We start from the raw sequence: 23,815 nt of genomic DNA on the forward strand, positions 1-23,815 counted from the left end.
AATCTGGTATCCCACCTGAGAATTTAGTATTATATGGCATCCCGGTGGGACACTGGGTTCTTGAAGTCTGGTATCCAAAATTAAATTCTGGTATCCCCGGGATATCGGGATACTGTTAATCTCGAACACTGTCTTTGCCATATCAGTAGTGGGACACTGGTTGGGATGTGTCCACAGCATCATAAGGCACCTGAGGTGAGTGGTTCTACCACTGAGCTACATCTCGCCCATTAGCAAACAACACCAATAGCAATTAGTATCGCATGTCAGAAATTGTATCTGGTTATATTATTGATATTATAGGAAAAGAAGGCAAGATTGCAGATTTAATTTGTTTCATTTAACAACACCGCTAGAGTAACATTGATTAATTAATCACCGGCTGTTGGATGTCAGATAGATGATAATTCTAACAGTCTTCACAGGAAACATGCTGCATTGTTCCATTACCAGTAAGGGATCTTTTATATGAACTTTACCACAGGCAGGATAACACATACCCACAGCCTTTGATAAACCAGTGATGGGGTACTGGTTGGAATGGGGTGGGTTTAGACAGGTTTCACTGTTAACTATAATGCTGGTAATAATTTCTTCAAACAAAGAGGTACATATATTAGACATGGGAACTGGAATATATAAATTTAATCTTACTGCTTAAAGGGACAGACCCTAGTTTCAGCTCATGAAAATACACACTAAGTTTAGTTACTCTACAAACCTGTAACACATTTGGATAAAGTTATAATTGAGTGAAACATGAGTCTGTGACTTTGAAATGGTGAAATACCCTCTAAAACTGGACTAAAACTCGACTCCATAACTGTTACTTCTCAGACGCACATGTGTTTTTAAAAATATGAGAAATGCATTTTGTGATATTAAAAACACCAGGATGACCAAAAACACTTTGAATGTACGGAAATGGATAATCTACACAATAAAATCCAAGTAAAGTATGATTTCAGTTATCAAAAACGGCTCAAATGGTCCCTTTAATTTTTGCTTCTAAATAAGAATATGTACATAAAATCCTGTATAGCAGTGTAATTTCAAAGAACAATGAATTGCTTTGGGGTATTTGTCCTGCACTGGCTGACAGCGGTAAAGAACCTGTTGAGGTAGACATTTAACACGACAATGGGTACGGCCACTTGAGAATTATTAACATCTGTGGGAAAACCGATTACAGATACACACCGCGCATGACTCACCGTTTTCATTACTCTGGCCTGATATTTTTCTTTATAATATACTATAGACCAGGTAGATTCTCAACGGAATCTAAATCATGGAGATACTAGCAACAGCTGGTTCGTGTATGAAGGGCCATTCAAATATTATGTAACGCCCGAGGGGGTGGGTGGGTGGGTGTTGGTTAAAACGTTATGTGGTGTTACAGGGAGTGGGTGGGTGTATTGTACAGAGTTATGTAATGCACTTTTTATTACTTAAATGTTAACGTTTTTTTTCTCCATGAAGGCTCTGCCATGGTGACAGTGTATAATGTAGTTAAAGCTAGACATATACACAATATTGGTCATAAATCAAGTTGAGATGGGTAGCTGCATTTTGTCAGATTGTAAAACAATACGTTAAGATTATATCATACCAGTTGTATTACGTATTTAAATAAAGCCTCTTATGTGCTTAAGGTGTTCCTAACTAACGTTAGATGTAGTTTAGTAAAGAAAACAAATATTTATTTAACAACATGTTAAATCTGTTTCGTGTAATGTATATGATGGTAATAAAGAGTAGTGTGCTTTGTTTAGGATGTGGGTGGGGTTTTTTGGTAACTAGGCAGTAGTATACACAGAAAAGAACAATACACCACTAATGTACATTCCATTTGTTTTTATTTTTGTTGCTGCTACTAATGTTTGTATTCAGAATATAGTATGGAGTACTCTCAAAATGTAACATGACAAACATCAAAAGTAAAAAAACTGCCTTTCATTAACGCTAAATGATTACATATACTAAATATAAAATTATTTTACTTACTAAAAATCTTAAATGATGTTAATTACTTTTTCTTAAAGTGTGTTTACTTGTTTATATTAACTTTTTAAAACTACATCCCTTTAGGAATATATATCATATAATATATTTACATTATATATGGTTAGCATGGTAAGAAACATTGAAAAGTGAGAAAAACTAAACTTGGTTAATTTTATGTTTAAAATTTTGTATGTTTAAAGTAATTGTCCCTAAAAAGATACCAACATAATACCTTTTGTTTAATTTTAAAAGTAATTTTATCTTATTACTGTAGTTCTGCTTGTACCATGAGTTTAAAATCTTAGTGCAATTTCAAGTGTAGTGCTCTGTAATCTAATATAATATATTTCATACGATTGTAGTGTTGTGTATATATATAGGGTCCTATATATATATATATATATATATATATATATATATATATATATAGATATATAGATAGATAGGTACATAAAATAATATATATATATATATATATATATATATATATATATATATACGTACGTATATATATATATATATATATTTTTTTTATTAAAAAAAATTTCACTTGCCATCGGGCATACTCAAAGTAATTTTTGGTGGCCTAAATCTAAAAACCAGGCATCGGGCCACCGTATTCTAGAACCTTTGATATTTTGTCCTGTAGTTACAAGCATACCTTCATCTCCACACTCAAATTAATTAAGGAATATTCATGATCTGTTTCTGTCACAGCTGGAGCCCAGCAATCTGTAGTATGTCAACCTGTAAGGCTGAGCTTTCCCTGCTCTCTACAGCCAGGTTTAATATCCCCACACAGGACAAGTGTCATTAATAAACCCAGTTTGACAGCTTAGTGGTCAATTTCCTTATGTTTACCATATGCAGGTTATTTTGTGTATTATAATCTGTCCTATACTATTATTAGTACTCTGTTGCATTACTCCTATACATTCCCATTCTAGCCAGTGCACTACAGCTGCTATATCACAGGCTGTGGTATATGCTATCCTGTCTGTGGGATGGCACATATAAAAGATCCCTAACAACTAATAGAAAAATGTAAGGGATTTCCGCTATATTTCATTTTAACTTATTTTCGTGCTTATATCCAATTAAGGTTCAAGCACGTTGTCCTAGGCACACACCTCATCTATCTGGGCTGTCTCTCCAGGACAGTGGGTTAGTTGTTAGCTGGTTAGTGGTTAGTAAGAGATAAGAGGGTGTAGTGGCCTTACAAATACCCATTGAGCCCTTAAGAACTAGCTCTGGATTGGAGCCAGTACCGGGTTGCGAACCCTGTACCTACCAGCCTGTAGTCCGATGGCTTAACCACTGCGCCACCAAGGCCGGTCTTTCCGCTGTAAGAGTATATGTGAAATCTACCGAATGTTTCACATCCAGTAGCTGATGATTAATAAATCAGTGTGCTCTAGTGCTGCAGTAGTGATGCTGTTAAAGAAAACAAACTTTAACTTTACTCATATACATGAATTGAGAATAGTTTTAAACTTTGTTCCTCATTTGATGATCTTACGCTGAAAATGCTAATAGTTTAAACTTTTAAAAAGACTTAAAAGGTAATTTTTGTACTAATTTGCACATGTTCTTTGTATATTTGTGCAATTTTCAACAGCTTGTTTGTTACTGTTCAATCATTTGAATCAGTTAATGTAAGGTATTTATGGATTAAACTAAATTTTTTCTGAATTCTTGCTGCTAGCTCAATTGATTGGTTCAAACATGTTTATATCGGGCCAGATGAAATCTTTTCTTTAAACAAATTCACAACGTTTTTTAATTACTACTGGTACATGTATTATCTTAGGACACAATTTTATATGAGAAGCCACAATATTATGTGTCTGTTATGGATTTTTTATTTCTACATTTATGAAACACACTACATTAGTATCTCGAGTATCGGATATATGCTGTCTAAAAGATGGTTTATTGTGTTTTTGACATATAGGTGTATAGTATTATGTATACTTAATGTTTTTCCATGTGGGTGGGGCTTTTTAATTATTTTTTAAATTTTTAATAAAAAAATAAAAAAAAGTTTTTATTTAACGATGCACTTAACACATTTTATTTACGGTTATATGGCGTCGGACATATGATTAAGGACCACACAGATATTGAGAGAGGAAACCCGCTGTTGCCACTTCATGAGCTACTAGTACTCTTTTCGTTTAGCAGCAAGGGATCTTTTATATGCACCATCCCACAGACAGGGTAGTACATACCATGGCCTTTGATATACCAGTTGTGGTGTTATTTTTAATCATTACTTTGTTTTAGTTTCTTTCTTTTTTTTCCTTTATTAAAATATTTATTGTCATATATCACAAGTCATAGACACTATTAATATTTTAATGTGCTGTCATCATGTCCTATATATAATTTAGTTTTGCAGCTCTGTCACATTTGTTTTGTTTTCAGTACAATGTTTTAGCTTTTGTGTTTACATTCTCAACTATCCTGTACTATTTAATATTTAGTCATATTATTGTTTTGTTTTTTTAATAACCTATTGGTCAGACTTATTCAGAGCTTCTAGAATTTTATAAAAATCCACTAGCCATGGGATCAGTGATTTTAAAAATTACTTGCCATGATTAAAAATTCACTGGCCCTACTTTAAATAAATACAATTTTACTAATTGTAATAATCAAATGTCATCTAAAGAGGGAGATAGCGCTTAAAACCCCTTAGATTTGGGGTTGGAAGAGGGGGCAGGATATTCATATTTACAAAAAAAAAAAAAATTAAATGCATCATTTGACAAGGTTGTTTTTTTCCACTAGCCATCGGGCTAGTTATAATAGATATTTACTAGCCCAACATTGAATATCACTAGCCATGGGAGTGGGGCTACCATAATCTAGAAGCCCTGCTTATTACAAAGTGATCCAGACATTTTACCTTGGGGTTTTTTTGTGGGGGTTATAAAATGCTCTCTTTTTTTCATTAACTCAACCGGAGGGGACTATAGGTTTTCTGTCCGTCCGTCTGTCTGTCCCACAGACTTTTTTTGCAATGCGTCCAAATACTGAGCTGAAATTTTGGAAACAAGGTTTGACACCCACACCCTTTCTGGTCCATAATAATTTGACTTTTAAGGCAGAATAAGCTTCACTTTAATCGTCTGTATTTAAATCACTTGCTATTTATATTTACGTAAACTTACTTAATGGTTACACATACTTAGTGTTAAACCTGCTAATGATTAGTGGTATTCATGTAGTGGTAATTAGTTCATTAGCAAGTAAAATCACTCAGCTGACAAGTGTGTCGTCCTGGCCTCCAGGGCTTAATGAATAAGTTACGTGTTGTGTGCAAGTTTAAAAGTAGAGCCTCAGGACATGAAATGGAATGTGTTGTTGTTTTACAAGACAGATGACTGGAATCCAAAATATCAGTATACAGTCAAACGTGTTATACAGTCACTTAATTAAATGATCTCTCGTGACTATATATAGTCAAATCTGTGTTATACAGTCACTTAATTAAAGTGGTCTATCAAGGAGAGTACCCGGTACATACAGTCAAACCTGTTATACAGATACTTCATTAAAATGGTCTATCAAAACAGTACATACTATTGAACTTGTATTATACAGTTGCTACCGGCCTCGGTGGCACAGTGGTTAAGCCATCAGACTACAGGCTGGTAGGTACAGGGTTCGTAGCCCAGTACCAGCTCCAACTCACAGCGAGTTTCTTAAGGGCTCAATGGGTAGGTGTAAGGCCACTACACCCTCTTACCTCTCACTAACCACTAACCAACTAACAACTAACCCACTGTCTTGGACAGACAGCTCGGATAGCTGAGGTGTGTGCCCAGGACAGCATGCTTGAACCGTAATTGGATATAAGCACGAAAATAAGTTGAAATGAATGCAGTTACTTAATTAAAATGGTCTATCAAAACAGTGCATACAGTTGAACCTGTTGTACAGTTACTTAATAAAAATGGTCTATCAAAACAAAACATACAGTCAAACCTGATATCCAGTTACTTAATTAAAATTGTCTGTCAAAACAGTACATACAGTTGAACCTGTTATACAGTCAGTTAATTAAAATGGTCTATCAAGATATAGTCAACCTGTGTTATACAGATACTTAATTAAAATGGTCTATCAAAACTACATACTATTGAACCTGTGTTATACAGATACTTAATTAAAATGGATATCAAGACAGTGCATACAGTTGAACCTGTTATACAGTCACTTACTACTACATATAGAACCTGTGTTATACAGATACTTAATTAAAATGGTCTATCAAAACTACATACTGTTGAACCTGTGTTATACAGATACTTAATTAAAATGGATATCAAGACAGTGCATACAGTTGAACCTGTTATACAGTCACTTAATTAAAATGGTCTATCAAAACAGTACATACAGTTGAACCTGTTATACAGTCACTTAATTAAAATGGTCTATCAAAACAAAACATTCAAACCTGATATCCAGTTGTTGAAAACAGTATTAGTTGAACCTGTTATGTCACTTAATTAAAATGGTCTAGAGACTACATATAGTCCCTGTGTTATACCTTAATTAAAATGGTCTAAAACGTACTTTTGAACCTGATACAGACAATTTTAAAATGGTATCAAGACAGTGCATACAGTTGACTGTTATACCATTAATTACTTTTCCCCCGTCACTTAATCTGGTCTATCAAAACAGTACATACTGTTGAACCTGTGTTATACAGATACTTAATTAAAATGGATATCAAGACAGTGCATACAGTTGAACCTATTATACAGTCACTTAATTAAAATTGTCTACATACCTGTGGTCTACCTGTTTTATACCGTCACTTAATTAAAATGGTATATCAAGACAGGTGGTTGTTTAACAAAGAGAGAGAGGTTGGAATAATTGTGACCATAAACGTGATGTTTGTAAAGTTAATTATGTCGTTGAAGTTTAGTTTATTTCTGTTTTTCAGAGACTATGATTCCCTGTCCAAGGAAAACGTCTTTGATAACAACAATTTGGTAATATTTTACTTCCATTTACTTTTCCCCCCAATCTTTAAAAACAAAATTGAACGTCTTTCTGTCTGTCTGTCTGTCTCTCTTTCTCTTGTGTGTCTCTGTCTGTCTGTCTGTCTCTCTCTCTGTCTCTCTCTCTCTCTCTCTCTCTGTCTGTCTGTCTGTCTGTCTCTCTCTGTTTCAGCCAAGTGTTAAGTTAGCCATATTGTTAGACTCAAACAGGGCTTTAGATCTCACTAATGTGGACACAACATGCTTTGTTTATTGCCTTGTCTTCGGTGCAATCTAAATCCATGTTAGATAGCTGGCTCTGTATTCATAAACGTACTTAAGTCAATGTATGATACCTAAATACATACTTAAAGTACATAAATAAGTATCATACATTGACTTAAGTACATTTATGAATACGGAGCCTGGAGTCTAAAATATGATGACTTGTCATTAGACAAGTATAATATGGCCTCACTAACCCACATTTGTTATTCTGTGTAACATTGATCAATGAGGACTTCAAACTTGCACTTAGAGACAATTAAGACACAAATACCAGCGGTTAATGTCGAACCATTGATGTGCGAAATGGATATTTCTGTTACACTTCATGAGTTGTCATAGAAATCATGTTGAACAGTATTGAATGAAATGGTCTATTTACATGTATAAACAGCTATTTTGAGGTGAAATCTGCATGATGTATATACAGTGTAAATTTGTCCTGTACAGGACATTATTTCTCTAAATATGGATTATAAGTAAAACTTACTTCATTTTGGATGCCAAACTTAAAATAGAAAGTTGTTACCAACTTGGTCACATCATATTTGCGTGATATTTAACTTGCAAACTCACCATTTTGTGTAAAATAAGTATTCTGCAAACCACCAAACATGACTATTTTGTTGACTATTTTTTAATATAAAGGGTATTTTAGGTACCCTACAAACAAAAATAGCCTCCGTGGCAAACAAGACACTTTTGATCAAGTATCCTAATTATTATATAGCACCTGGGATGTCATTAATAGCCGGCAGTCGGGCCAGTTTTCTCCGTCTTTTAATAAATTGACACCGGATATAAAATTACAAAGATTAAATGCTTCTTGACCAAATGTTGATATTTTATATATGAGCCGTCACATGGGAAAACCTTCAACTTAGCAAAAAAACACTTGTCTTATTTTTTTGTAAATAACAGGTAATAACCTTACAAAACTAAATCTCAGGCATTTGGGCTCTATCTTAATTATATCTTGTAAAAATACAGCATTAATGACGTCACGTTTTCAAAATCAAAGTAGACGGCATCAAAATTAAATTTCAACGTTATTACCTTATTCTAGGTTACCTCCCGCCCAATTTCAATTAAATCAATTGATTTGGAATCGGTACTTTGTTCATTTTATTTTTACCCAGTATTTTAAGTTATATATTCCGATTTATTATTTTTTTTAAAGCGATATATCAGTGGTTGCAAAACAAGGCGTCGCATGCAACGTTTACTACCCTCATTTCCGACGTCTATTTTCGCCACAGTCGCTCAGACTCCAGTTCATATTTTCTTGGTTCTTGTCTGAATGTATAGCTCAGCTTCTATGGTTTAATTAAAAAATTAATACTACCGGTATTTTACTATTGCCACACGCTGTAAAACTGACGATTGACCCGTGTGCAATACTATTGGCAAATGCTAGACTGGATTATGCGCTTCACGGTAAACCAAATGGTCACATTGGAAACCAGTCAAATACTTCACAAACGTTAGCAAAACGTTTGCTGGCTGAACTTGGGGCTGGTCCACTGCTTAGTCTGTTGCTCCTGCGCAGATGGGACAGGTTTTTTTCCAGGAGTAAGTTTAGCCAGTGGTTTGTCGCTAATGCTTGTCTTTTATGTTACACATTAAACCGAATGGCCATTTCGGAACCAGTCAAAATATGTTTGCATATGTTTAGCAAAAAACGGCTTTCTATTAATTTCAAGAGTAAACATCACCTTGTACATAAATAGATATTTAGAAAATATTTACATGTCACTTTAATATGAAAGACATAATCGACGAAAATCTTTTTTATTCTATTTCCGACACTACTTAGTATGTGGAATCTGTGTTATTGTAATGGGTTTTTTAAGATTTCACAAAATGTGGGTAAAATCTAACGAAAAATAAAGGTAGGAGAGCAATTTATCGTAGTTGTTAACAATTTGGTTCGGACTTTAGTAAGATGAGACAACTTGTAGACTTAGTCACCCAGTCTGATTTCTTGGTTTTTCAAATTGTCTGAACCTGAAGCAACTAGAGTGGTCAGAGTAAGACTGTTTCTTTCTGACACAACTTGCCACTGTTTTGTCTGAAAACAGAGAAATATAATACATCATGTGATGTAACATAGTTTGAACCAACAGCTTAATTTTACAAGACGTGCATTAAAGATCTGAAATGTTTTCGTGCTGGGGTGTTGTTAAACATTCATTCATTCATTCATTCATTCCATAGATGAATGTAGGCTAATACTAATTAGTGAGAGATATGAAATTTAGCGAACTACAACATTTCGCATCAATGTTTTTCAATTTTCTGTTATACATTACACCCCACCCCACTTTATTCAGATTCCTATATCCACTATGCAGTAATTTCATATTTTGTTGGTGTCTTACTGTTGAACGATATCGTTTCATTCTTCGGTTGGTAATGGGCATGATGTAACCTGGTACGTGGGGCGGACAAAGTGTCAAATGGTTTTATATTTAGTTTTGTTTCTGTTGTGACAAGTGTTCTCTCGCTGCTCTATTTAAGCGGGGCGGCCGGCCCGCTGTTGCATTTTGCCGCCCCGCTTTCGTGTTTTGCCGCCCCCTTTATTTTTCTCCATCACTCTTTATTTTCCCACATCCTACTATATTTTACAGAACCCAGCTCCATTATTTCATATTGGATACTTTTTTTCACATTGAACAAAAATCGGCACACTCAATATCAAAGAAAACAAGCCGCGGTATGGAAAAACTTCAGTAGCTTACGATAGTTACCGTAACGTAATTTAACACTATTTTAACAGCCTTGGTCAATCAGTTTTTGTGTTCACTAACTTTCGTCTGATATTTTGTTCTTAATTGCAGATGTAGTTGGTCGTAACTAATGATTTTTAATTAGTCATTTGTTTATTCGGCAATTCTTTATAAAATATTAGAAACTTTTCATTTTGGGGGTATTACAGCTTATAAAAATAACGGAAATGGTAGTGTTCATCATTAAAAGTATTTTTCTTGGATGCCAAATTATATATACACTGCCTTTACAAAAACGAAACTTTTTATCACCTGGCAATATCAGTGCGATTGATTCATTCGATGAAGAAATAAAAAGAACACAGACATGATATCCCAATTTAGGGGATCACCTTTATTTTTTTAGATATCTTGAAATCTTTATTAAAATAATATTAAAACAAGGGGTATGTCTTTTCGCAAAGTTGACCAATACCCAACGATAGGACTACACGTAGCCCAAGTACTCGGGCTAGCCTATACAGTAACCATGTTTCCCACCCTTTTTTCTCTTCTGGTTTCTTTTTTAGGGGCTGGGGGTGGAGGGGGGCTTCCACCCTCCTTTAATTTTTACCCAGCAAGAATATTATGTAGGCCTACATTTCCTTCTGCTCTTTTTCCATTTCCCTCAACTTCAAAATATGGTCATAAATTTTATTTTCAGATTATTTTCTAAAAGACAATCCACTGCATCCTTTCTGTAACTTGTGCTAATTGGATCAGGTTCAGTGTCATTTTGCTCACTGGTGTTATCATCAGATAAGTGTTTGAATCTATGTTCAGTATTATTGTCAACATCTACTGGACTGTATTTATCATCTTCATCCAATACAGTTAAACTTAAAGTTAGAGAACATTGATTTATTAATCATCGGCTATTGGATGTCAAACATTTGGTAATATTGAACTATAGTCTTACAGAGGAAATCCGCTACATTTTCTATTAGTAGTAACGGATGTTTTATATGCACCATCCCACAGACAGGATAGCACATACCACGGCCTTTGATATGCCAGTCCTTGTGCACTGGATGGGACGAGAAATAGCCCAATGACTCCACCGACAGGGATCGATCCCAGATCTACCACGCATTAGGCGGGCACTTTACCACTGGACTACGTCCCACTCACCATCTAATACAGATACTGTTTCTTCCATTTCCACTGTTCTTAGTCTTGGTCTTCTCTTTTGAATTCCAAAATGTGCCTCAAAGAGTAGGGCTACTTCAGGCTCTGGTAAAATTAAAATATACATCTGTAAGGAAAGAAAACCAACTCCTTCTATACAAATGATGTAAAATTAGTAAAGTGAACAGATATTATAATAATTTAATAATTATCACACACACGCATGCACATACACACACAGCAATAATAATAATAATAATAATAAAATTGGTTGAGGGAGAAACAACCTTTCGAGAATTGATCTACTATACCTCCGCATGTTAATCTCTAGGCCAGCTTATGCAATGACATCATGACGTATAATAAAGGTATATAAATGAAACGTTTCTGTTACCGTACCACAATGTGTGTGCAGACGACAGTAAATTTGTTTGCAAACGATGGTAAAATAAATACTTAAAAATGTAGTATTGTTACAGACATATATATATTTTTTGTAGGAAATGTATTTAGATTATATATACACAATTATAAATTAGAAATAGGAGTAGAAATAGTGGCGTTGATTGTAGTCCACAGAACAGGTAGGTATAACCGAGTGGTAGACCCATGCAACCCGATATGATCCTAATTTGATGTTTGGTCTAACTTATGAATATTGTATTTTAACTTCTGGAACAGTTGTTGAACTTTATGTTATGTATAATCATGTACGTTATAAAACGTGTGATACTTGCATACCATATCGATATATAGGACTTCTCCCTATGCATGTAAATGTGTATCAAAGTACTGATGGTATTGCTAACGAACTCGACCTATGTTCTCAGGTACAAAATACAAATTGTACATACAGATATATGTTTACTTCAAACTGATCTTCATGTAAAGAAGATATCATCTTCTAAATTCTTCAAAACAAACAATGCAAACAGCATGTCAACTTTTACTTCCACGTTTACATGTGGTGTCAAACTTTGAGCCGCGTTTACTCGGTTTCTGACATCATGCTAAGTTGTAGGTTTTCGCGTGTGACAGCTCATATAATTTCAGCATGTAGACAACTGTGTTATACATACATGTGTGTGTGTGTGTGTGTGTGTGTGTGTGTGTGTGTGTGTGTGCGTGCGATATATAAATAAATATATATATATACTGATATATAAATATATATGTATAATGTGTTTGTAAGCTTGGTTAATATTAGCTTATTATCAGTACTGTTAATCTTTAAAATAAATCAATGAAATCACATCATTCTTTGGTTTTGGTATCAACCTAATTATGTCACATGACATGACATGACAACAACCAGCTTTAATTTAATTTTCACCTGTTATTTCTATTCTCCTTGACGTCACTGTATGATGTAACTGTAACACTGACAGACAGTATTAAAGTGGTACTATTCATAACATCACAGTGTTATCAATTTGAAATTGTGATATATGCTATGTTGTCTGACTCACAATGTGGTTTAGTTACACTGTCATATGGTCCGACTTCCTAGTGTCCTCTAAATAGAACACATGACAACTTTATTTCACTCAGTTATTGTGCAATAAATTCACTATCTTAAACATCATGGCTGTGACACACACTGACCTTCCTACATCTGACTGTGGTGTGGGTTGTGTTAACAGAATAATACATCAAATACTGCCTGTATTGTTAGGTTAAGTGTTCATGTCACACACTATTTCATTGATAGTGGAACTCTTAGGCCTGGTCACTTTATTACCCTGGTCAAATGTACAAACAGCACACCTTAAATACTTGTTTGTATAGCATGACCCTGACTCATAATTGTTTTTCAGCTACAATCTGTATTTAAAAGATTTTCTTTTCTTTTCTTTTGTTTAGTATTAAAACAAACAAAAACAAGCAACCAACCATGAAAATGCATGTATAACTGTAAATAAAAAGAGTAATTATGTTATTTGAAGAACTTGATTTAGAAAAAAAAATAATTATGAAGTCTTATGCATTAATTTTGTTAACAAAATTTAAAATATAATGTTCAAATATTTATTTAAAATTTAAATATTCTCTTGTCTTTTATGTAAAATCCAGTGTTCTTTGCCATAATCTATCTGTCTTTCTGCAGAATTATTTATCTAAAAAAACACAATTTGTTTATCACCCTTCAAAAGTAGTGGTATGTACTATCCTACATATATCTGTGGGAAAGTGAATGTGATTGTGATAAAGCTCTAAATAACAATAAAATTCAATGTCAGTGAGTTTTTTATTCTTTTGATCAATGGCTGGAACATATCCCAGTGATAAAGCTCTAAATAACAATACAATTCAATGTCAGTGAGTTTTTTATTCTTTTGATCAATGGCTGGAACATATCCCAGTGATAAAGCTCTAAATAACAATACAATTCAATGTCAGTGAGGTTTTTATTCTTTTGATCAATGGCTGGAACATATCCCAGTGATAAAGCTCTAAATAACAATACAATTCAATGTCAGTGAGTTTTTTATTCTTTTGATCAATGGCTGGAACATATCCCAGTGATAAAGCTCTAAATAACAATAAAATTCAATGTCAGTGAGTTTTTTATTCTTTTGATCAATGGCTGGAACATATCCCAGTGATAAAGCTCTAAATAACAATACAATTCAATGTCAGTGAGGTTTTTATTCTTTTGATCAATGGCTGGAACATATCCCAGTGATAAAGCTCTAAATAACAATACAATTCAATGTCAGTGAGTTTTTTATTCTTTTGATCAATGGCTGGAACATATCCCAGTGATAAAGCTCTAAATAACAATAAAATTCAATGTCAGTGAGTTTTTTATTCTTTTGATCAATGGCTGGAACATATCCCAGTGATAAAGCTCTAAATAACAATACAATTCAATGTCAGTGAGGTTTTTATTCTTTTGATCAATGGCTGGAACATATCCCAGTGATAAAGCTCTAAATAACAATAAAATTCAATGCCAGTGAGTTTTTTTATTCTTTTGATCAATGGCTGGAACATATCCCAGTGATAAAGCTCTAAATAACAATACAATTCAATGCCAGTGAGTTTTTTATTCTTTTGATCAATGGCTGGAACATATCCCAGTGATAAAGCTCTCCATAAATAACAATACAATTCAATGTCAGTGAGGTTTTTATTCTTTTGATCAATGGCTGGAACATATCCCAGTGATAAAGCTCTAAATAACAATACAATTCAATGTCAGTGAGGTTTTTATTCTTTTGATCAATGGCTGGAACATATCCCAGTGATAAAGCTCTAAATAACAATACAATTCAATGTCAGTGAGTTTTTTATTCTTTTGATCAATGGCTGGAACATATCCCAGTGATAAAGCTCTAAATAACAATACAATTCAATGTCAGTGAGGTTTTTATTCTTTTGATCAATGGCTGGAACATATCCCAGTGATAAAGCTCTAAATAACAATACAATTCAATGTCAGTGAGGTTTTTATTCTTTTGATCAATGGCTGGAACATATCCCAGTGATAAAGCTCTAAATAACAATAAAATTCAATGTCAGTGAGTTTTTATTCTTTTGATCAATGGCTGGAACATATCCCAGTGATAAAGCTCTAAATAACAATACAATTCAATGTCAGTGAGGTTTTTATTCTTTTGATCAATGGCTGGAACATATCCCAGTGATAAAGCTCTAAATAACAATACAATTCAATGTCAGTGAGTTTTTTATTCTTTTGATCAATGGCTGGAACATATCCCAGTGATAAAGCTCTAAATAACAATACAATTCAATGTCAGTGAGGTTTTTATTCTTTTGATCAATGGCTGGAACATATCCCAGTGATAAAGCTCTAAATAACAATAAAATTCAATGTCAGTGAGTTTTTTATTCTTTTGATCAATGGCTGGAACATATCCCAGTGATAAAGCTCTAAATAACAATACAATTCAATGTCAGTGAGGTTTTTATTCTTTTGATCAATGGCTGGAACATATCCCAGTGATAAAGCTCTAAATAACAATACAATTCAATGTCAGTGAGGTTTTTATTCTTTTGATCAATGGCTGGAACATATCCCAGTGATAAAGCATTTGCTGGATGCACGGTCGGTTTTGGATTGATCCCCATCGTTGGACCCATTGGGCTATTTCTCGTTCCAGCCAGTGCACCACGACTGATATATCAAAGGCTGTGGTATATGCCATCCTGTCTGTGGGTTGGTGCATATAAAAGATCCCTTGCTATTAATGGAACAATGTATTGGGTTTCCTCTTTAAGACTATATGTCAAAATTAGCAAATGTTTGACATCCAATAGCCAGTAATTAATAAATCGATGTGTTGTAGTGATATTGTTAAAAAAGCCCACTTTAACTCTTTTGATCAAGTGCCATGAGTACCACTGAACTGTTCTGAGGTGTCAGAACAGTAAATACATTCTTTTCATGTATGTATGGCCATTGTAATGGTGTTAGTTATATTTCTAGTTTTCTAGCATCATTACTGTGCTGGATTCCTCTGTATTGTAAACAATGACAAAATTCCAGGTCTTGGTGCTTTATTTTTAACTTATTTACAACACGCAATTTATCCATTACGCCTTCGAGATCAATGTGACACATTTTACACTTGAGTGATTTCATTTGATAATAAATTAATTACTAGTACATACTACTTTCCAGTTGAATGCATGTGACAGTCAGTGTTTTATTAGTTATACATGCAGTATGCCGTGTATTACCCAGTGCAGGCTGTCTGTCTGTGTTACAATGTACAGTTAAACCTGTTCTACCAGCAACCGTTATTAAAAAAAAAAAAGAGCCTTCTTTACTATGATCCTAAATCAATTATTTAGTACTTATTGACCTCAATTAACTAGCCTTGAACTTTATAAAATAGTTAGCTGTCTAAAGAAAGAAAAGATTAGATGATTTAGTTAAAAAAAACTTCAGCGCATTTTAAACTACATTTGGAAAGAAAGAAATGGTATATTTAACGATGCACTCAACACATTTTATTTACGGTTATATGGCATCGTACATATGGTTAAGGACCACACAGATACTGAGGGAGGAAACCCGCTGTCGCCACTTAATGGGCTACTCTTTTCGATTAGCAGCAAGGGATCTTTTATATGTACCATCCCACAGACAGGCTAGCACATACCACGGCCTTTGATGTACCAGTCGTGGTGCACTGGCTGGAGCGAGAAATAGCCCAATGGGCCCACTGACAGAGATCGATCCCAAACCGACCGCACATCAAGTGAGCGCTTCACCACTGGGCTACGTCTTGCCCCTAAACTACATTTGGTATCTATCGTATGAATATTTCAACGACACATCGTCATTAGAGAGAGAAAAAACACCACATAGCCATAAAGCAGCAAGGCATGTCACACATGCACATTCCCATGGACTGGGTAATACATTCCTTGACCGTTGATGTACCAGTTGGTTGGGCATTGGTTGGAATGGGGGAACAAACCAGAGTCCATTCAGGGCAATCATGTTCCCAGTCTCAAGAGGCCATGTATTTGGTGGCTGTTTCATGAAGGTTTAACTGTACTGTATTATAGCAAAGTTAATCTGCAGACTGAAATAGGACTCAGTGAGATAACAAGCTTAACATGCCAGCTAATCCTGTGATGATATTGTTCTGAAGAATCGTATGTACATGTATGCACTATAATCTATACTTTTTCCTTCAGTACATGGCATTACTATTATTAGTGTTAACTTCAAGGTTTGCAAACTTTATCGATGTCAGGGATTCTAAATTATGGTAGCCCCACTCCCATGGAAATGTTGGGCTAGTAAATAACTACTATTGCCATGCCCAACGGCTAGTAAAAAAAAAGGTCAAATGTTGCAGTTAAGTCTGTTTTGTAAATATGAATGTCCTGCCCCACCCCAACACCCAATGTTAGTGTTTTTAAGCTCTATCTTCCTCTTTAGGTGGCGTATCGGATTATTACTATTATTTAGTAAAATTGTATTCACTTTAAAGTACAGTAGGGCTAGTGAATTTTTTATCATGGATAGTACATTTTTAAAATCACTGATCCCATGGCTAGTGGATTTATAAAAATTCTAGAAGCCCTGTGGATGTAAAATATTTACACATAATTCTGGATTTTATTTCCACTTGAAATGTTTTCCTGTCTTTGTCCCATGATTAAAGGTTGCAGTAACACAACTTTTTTTCTTTTCTTTTCTTTTTTGTGTCCAAGGTTGTTTTCATCTCTCAAAAATTTAATTTAGATTTGAATTTAGCAAATGTACGTTATAATCATTTCATCTAAAAGCTTTATTGAACACAATTAGCGGCTGGGAGCGGATGAGAGCGGGGGCAGAGTGTAAGATGTCCCCTCCACCAGAAAAATTTGAAAAAGTGACTATTTTATTTTAGATGTACCATTTTTGTCTATTTGGAAAAGACCCTATACATTGGATGTTTTTTGGGGGTTTTAAAACTGCCTCGTTAGTTATTTTAGAATTGTGATATGTATATTTAATAATGATTTCAAAAGTATACCAGGCATGTTCTAACACATGGTGTAATTTATCTGCAGGCTTTTACTGTCGCAGAACAGGAACTGGACATTCCGGCCTTGCTGGAGGCTGCCGACATGGTGGCCATGAAAGTTCCAGACAAACTCAGCATTATCACCTACGTCTCCCAGTACCACAACTACTTCAGAGACAAACCACAGTGTAAGTGTTTGTCGTAATATCATGGTATGGGCTGTCCTGTCTGTGGGATAGAGTATGTAATGTCATGGTATGGGCTGTCCTGTCTGTGGGATAGAGTATGTAATGTCATGGTATGGGCTGTCCTGTCTGAGGCAAAGTGTATGTCATGGTATGGGCTGACCTGTCTGAGAAACAAGTGTTCGTAACATCATGGTATGGGCTGTTCTGTGTTTGGGAAAGTATATGTAATATAGTAAGTGCTGTCCTGTCTGTGGGATAGAGCATGTACTTATAATTGACACCTGATGGCTACTGATTCAAGCATTCAACATCATAAGGTTTAAAATTAACAGGGAGCATGAGGCAACTGTTGCTCAAAATACTCTGTGTACTTTCTGGGGTTTTCTAGCAGCTTTTGCATTTCATCTTTAAGTATTATACAGTTACAGAATTTATAGCAACACCTGTGTCATAAAATTAGATCTTAATTTCTAGCTTTTGTTTTCAGGTTAAAATTTAAGAAGCAAAGCTTATTTTCTACTTGACAAAATTAATTTCAAGACTTGAATCATAGTATTTCGCTAAAAGAGAAAATAATGTTTTAAAAAGAAGAGGACAAAGAAATGGATACAAAAATGTTACTGTATTTTGTCTCTCTTGTGGTTGTAATGTCAGTGTACTGGGCCAAGAGGAAGAGGAAGTCTGCTATGCATGTGTTGCCGTCATAGTCTTGACATGACATGCATCTTCACACTGTGGAAAGATAAGATGTCATAACTAATATAAATAGATTTGCAGTTAAATTAAAAAGACACAAAAAACTGTAAAAAAATTTGTTTTGTTTTAAACTTGTATTTGAAGTTTGAAAATTTATAAATGGTGGGGTTTTTTTTACTTTTCTTCATTCAGTGGGAGGACCTGGTGTGAAGTCTGCCGTGTCTGCTGGCAACGTGTCCCTCAAGCGTCACACAACATCACCCCCTGCATCTGCTCCTGAAACCAAACGATTCACGCCGTCCAAAGACAGCAATACAGGAAACGTAAGTAATACCACACCATCTTACCACTGCTTTTAGTTGGTCATAGATATACATGTTCATTTTTAGTTGATAGTGGCATATTTAATAGGGTAAGCACTCAAAAGCAATTTGGTTAGTTTGTATCCTATTTGATCCTTTTCATTTAATGTTAGACTCAAACCCATTCTAGAACTCATTCTAGAGAGCTAATGTAAATGCTCGGCATTCTGAAGATAACTCTGTTCACTGCTTTTAGAATTTCATAAAATTTAGCACAAGTTTAGAACTACGTTTATTTTTTTCCATGAATAATGTCGGTAATATAGCCTAGTAGTTTGAAGACTGTATTTACATTTTGTTTCAAAAATTTGCTTCTACGTGCATATGAATGTCTCTTTCTCTGGAAAGAATAGCTTGAGTGGTATGAGTAGGCTTCTACTATAACTCTGTATCAGAATATTCCAAATCTACCTGTTAAATTAACATTTTAACAACCATTTTCAGTTCTGTTCACTTGGTAACATAATGATGTAATTAGTAGACATTGCATAATTAATAAATACTTCCCAACTGAATTTTGTGATAACTTTGTGATATGCCTTTGAAAGCTTGTCTCTGATTGGTTAATAGAGCTGGTAGTTTAATATATGGTGTTAATATTCAAGGTTAACTAATGAAATTGTGCTATTCTTAGGCTTGGGTATCAATTTGTTTAGGTCACGTGACATTTGTAGCAGAAAGTAATAGCGGCCTATAAATTAATTTTGACCTGTTATTTCTATTCTTAATGACACCACTGTAATATCAGAATTCTTTACAGGTGTCCACTCCATCGCAGGTAACGAAGAAACAGACAACAATCGGAGACAAGTGTGACATCTGCCACAACAAGGTGTACCTGTTAGAGAGACAGATAGAGAACGGAAAACTCTACCACAGATCCTGCTACAGACACAGCGAGTTCTCTCCAACATCGTCTCTCTTCAAAAACTCTTCTTCTTTCTTGTCACACTCGGGTCATACCGTTAGCTCAGAAAAAGCTAAGAATACAGAAAACAAACCATCATGGGCAAAGGGAGAAGTGACATCCAAGTCAGATGCTGCTGCTTCTCAGAGGATTAGTCCTGACTTGAAGAGAAACTTATTTCACCATGAAAATGAGGTGGAGATGGCGAAGAGTGAAACGAAAGAAGATAACGTCATTACGAGATACTTGAATCAGATGAAGGAGAACGAGAAAGTCGAGGTTCCAAAGTATCAGAAAAAAAGACCGCTTATCTTTCAGGTAAATACTGACAAAGAGGACAAACAACCTGAGACGTCTCGATCTTCACCGCCACATTTCAGTTCTAAGGTTCCCAACAAACCTGAAGTTCAGACCACAGAAAACAGAGACGTTAAAGACAGGACTAAACATGAGGTAAAGACTAGCATAATTCCTGGTTCCAAAAGCGAACAGTCACTTAATGATAAAAGTGAGTTGTCCATAGCTGTGAGCAACAGGGGGATTTCTAATTCAAAAAGTGTGGACAATGTGAAAGTGAATAATACATCTGTGGGTGAAAACGTTGCAGTACCGAAACCTAAAGATCGTAATGTAGTTAAACAGCAACCACAAAAGAACACTGATCAGAAACAGGATTCAGGTGAAGGGAAGAAGCAAGCCATAATAAGCCCAGTGACAGCCCACAGGGCTATGTTCGATGATACAATGCCTGTGAGAAAGCCGGTGTTGGGCAGACCTAAAACTCCTCCTCCTCAACTATTTAAAGCTGGACAACACCTGTTGAATACTTCTAGTTCTTCTGAATCTCCAGACTCCCCGCCCCCTCCTCTTCCATCATCTCAACCCCCCTCTGCTCCTTCTAGTGCTGAAAAATCAAACCTGAAATCACTTCCCACTTCACCAAAGAAAACGTCACAAAGTAATATTGTGTTAAAAACCGAGTTTTCCTTGAGTCCTGTTCCTAAGGCCAGACAGATGAAGAAGAGTCCTCAACCTGTTAAGCAGGAATCTCCAACCAGTACACCTGCCAAGCCATTGAGAGGTGCTGAGACTTCTAAGAGAACAGAGATACCAATGGAGGTTGACAATAAAGTGACTAAACAGACCGAGTCCATTCCATCTGATCCCAATAAAGATGGTAAGAATGTTCTTAGTGGGCTTCTCAAGTCTTTGTCTCATGTTCGCCAGGCTGAAGAGGTCTATCCTTCTTCCCATCCCACAGATATGTCTATGTCTTCTGCTAACTGGAAGGTGTCTGATGCTAGTCTGTCTTCCACAAACTCCAGTATTACTATCAGTTGTACTTCCACAAAAACGAAGTCTAAAGAAACTTCTCAGGTCGGGGAATCAAATGTGTTGAAAAAGGTTCAGAATTCAGAAATGACAGGCAACAAAAGTGGTTTCTTAAAGAAAGATGTTAAAAATAAATTTGTTCAAGATTCTAAGCATCCGGCTCCTGTTCATAAGAAAGACATCAGAACTGAAACAAAATCAGTGGATAATAAGAGTCAGGATGTCGGTGTGTCCAACAGGGTAGGAAACAGAACAAATGATAAATCCAGACTCAAATCTGCTTTTGTAACAGCAGATATGAAGCTTACTGAAGATGAAAGCTCTAAAAGTGGTGTGAGCTGGAAAAAGGATTTGGAAAAAAAGGATAAATTAAAATCAAAATCAACAGAAAATTTGTGGCAAAGTGACAAATCAAAAATGCAACAAGATGACAACATTCCATCATGGAAAAAAGAACTTGAAAAGGCTAAGAAATCTAAGGGATTACCTGATGGTGAGAAAAGTGTGTCTGCAGCCAAAGATCAAAAGGCAGCTGAGGTGGTTCCATCATGGAAGAAAGAATTGAAGAAAAATGAAACTGAAAACGTTAAAATAAAATCTAGTCTCTTACAAGGCAATGGATTACATCGTACTGGGGTCAAAGAAGATGTATCACAGAAGAATGAAAAAGTTGTTTCTAAAATTAAAATTGACACAGTCCCTAATGTTCCATCATGGAAGAAACAAAATGATGAAAAATCGAACATTGGTTCTAAGTTGCAGCAGGAGAGTGAAAAACCATTTTCAAAAGCCGGTGTTACAGAAGATAACAAAAACCTACCATTTTGGAAAAAGACATCTGCAGAGAAAACTGCAGCAAATTCAGGACCTAGTTTAATTCAGGACAAATCAGAGTCTCAAGATAAGCTAAAAAATGTGAAAGACAAACCTGTTTCAGATTTAAGACCAGAAAGCAAAACACCAGTTCCAAAGAAAAGAGGTTTACATGCTGTCAATGGTGAAGTTGCTCCATCGTCGGGCAAGGCGGATAGACCAAGGATAACAGAACATCCTTCACAGATGGATGTAGACGGTGATGCTGCAGATTGGCAGACGGAGGCAAAACGAAGATTGCAAAAGAATCAGAGGCAATTTGTTGACCCAGAAAGGAGGAAATCATCTGATTTTGTTTCAAAGAATGAACCCGAGAAAAAGATGGATCAACCTCAGACACCAGAAATTGTATCAACCAAACATAATGATCCAGGATCTACGGTTTATCATTCGACACCTAAATCTAGTGAGCAGAAGTCTAGCATCAATCAGTCGATACCAAAGTCTCCGACCTCTCCTCCGTCAAAGGTCCGCGTTCCAGCGCGACCTCCAAGACGACCTCCGTCTCCGCCTCAACAGCGTAAAAAGATTCCCGTCGACACAAAGTTCAGCTTCTCATTCAAGCCATTCTCATCCACCAATAACAATAAACCACCAACTGTCTCCCCGATAGGGCCTCCAAAGAATCAGAATTCACCTCTAAAGCTGACACCACCTAGACCTCCACCTCCAAAGATTGAGGTAAGAAGTAATAAATTATAGTAGTTTTTCTTGCTTTTTCTTTTTGTGATTTTTTTCCCAGGTTTTTTGTTTGTTTATTTGGGGGGTTTTCTTGCTTTTTTTAGATTTGTTTGGTGCTGTTACTTATCTTGATATATTATTTTTTTAAACCTTTCTTTGTTTTGAAAAGGGTGTTTTCACTGATATTGATATACTGTAGATTTCTGCAGTTTCTGGTTTGTTTGAACATTTTGATCATTTTATTATATATATATATGTTATAATCCATATATATTTGGTGCCAAAAAACAAAAATGATTGGTGGTTTTGTCATTTCTTTTTATTAAGATAACTAATAAATTTACAAGTCCTTTTCCATTCCATAATTACCATCAGGTATCTTTTATTCAGACCCAATTTATTCATCAATTTAAATATTGGTTATTTCATTTTTGATATAAACCAGAAATCCACTTTATAGTACAGTATCTGTGGTGCCTCGTTTAATAATACTGTCAACAGTCAATAGCAGAAGAGTAGATGGATATTTTTACAACAATTAAAAACATATTCACAAACAAAGTCCATGGAGGAAACTGCTGTTCTGTTTCTATACACATTTCTCCTGTTAAACATTAACTTCATACCCACTTCAGACCCCCATCCATAAGAAATGGAGCCCTCCACGACCACCTCCTCCAAAGTTCTACCATGTAAGTGTTTAGTTGTAATTTCCCTTCCACACTGCACCTGTACCATATTGCTGATGTTCACCCTGTAGGTTTCATTATTTGGGTGGTGGAAAATTATTTACTATAGACGTGATGGTTATAAATACAGTTAAACCCCTCTAAACTGGACACCCTTGGACCAAGACAAATATCTGGTTTTAAGAGGGATTTGGTGTAGAGAGGTTAAGTTCTGTATTGGTTTTTAAAAAGGGACTGTAAACTCCGGTTTTAAGGGATTTCCGGTTTACAGAGGGTCTGGTCTTGAGAGGTTTCACGGTATTATAACATGCATGCATGCATATATTTGAAGACATCCCTTTTAGAATCTTATGGAAGGACACACTCAAGGTTTGTTTTTAATGTGGGCCGATTGTTCTAAATCTC

General features: G+C 35.2%; 1 protein-coding gene across 5 annotated transcripts in view; it reads left to right on the plus strand.

Moving 5' to 3' along the window:
- LOC121378927 (MICAL-like protein 1) overlaps positions 1 to 23,815 on the plus strand; it is a 62,802-nt gene that overhangs the window by 19,214 nt on the left and 19,773 nt on the right. For all 5 annotated transcript variants that reach the window (XR_005958781.1, XM_041507314.1, XM_041507317.1 and 2 more), the window contains exons 3-6: positions 6,971 to 7,019; positions 17,729 to 17,870; positions 18,759 to 18,889; positions 19,689 to 22,721. Coding sequence is in view for 4 of the 5 variants with exons in the window: in XM_041507314.1 (XP_041363248.1) it covers positions 6,971 to 7,019; positions 17,729 to 17,870; positions 18,759 to 18,889; positions 19,689 to 22,721 (3,355 nt within the window). In the remaining variant the exon portion in view is untranslated. The remainder of the gene's footprint in view (positions 1 to 6,970; positions 7,020 to 17,728; positions 17,871 to 18,758; positions 18,890 to 19,688; positions 22,722 to 23,815) is intronic.

This window comes from Gigantopelta aegis, chromosome 8 (assembly GCF_016097555.1).
Source record: "Gigantopelta aegis isolate Gae_Host chromosome 8, Gae_host_genome, whole genome shotgun sequence".
NCBI classification, from domain to species: Eukaryota; Metazoa; Mollusca; class Gastropoda; order Neomphalida; family Peltospiridae; genus Gigantopelta; species Gigantopelta aegis.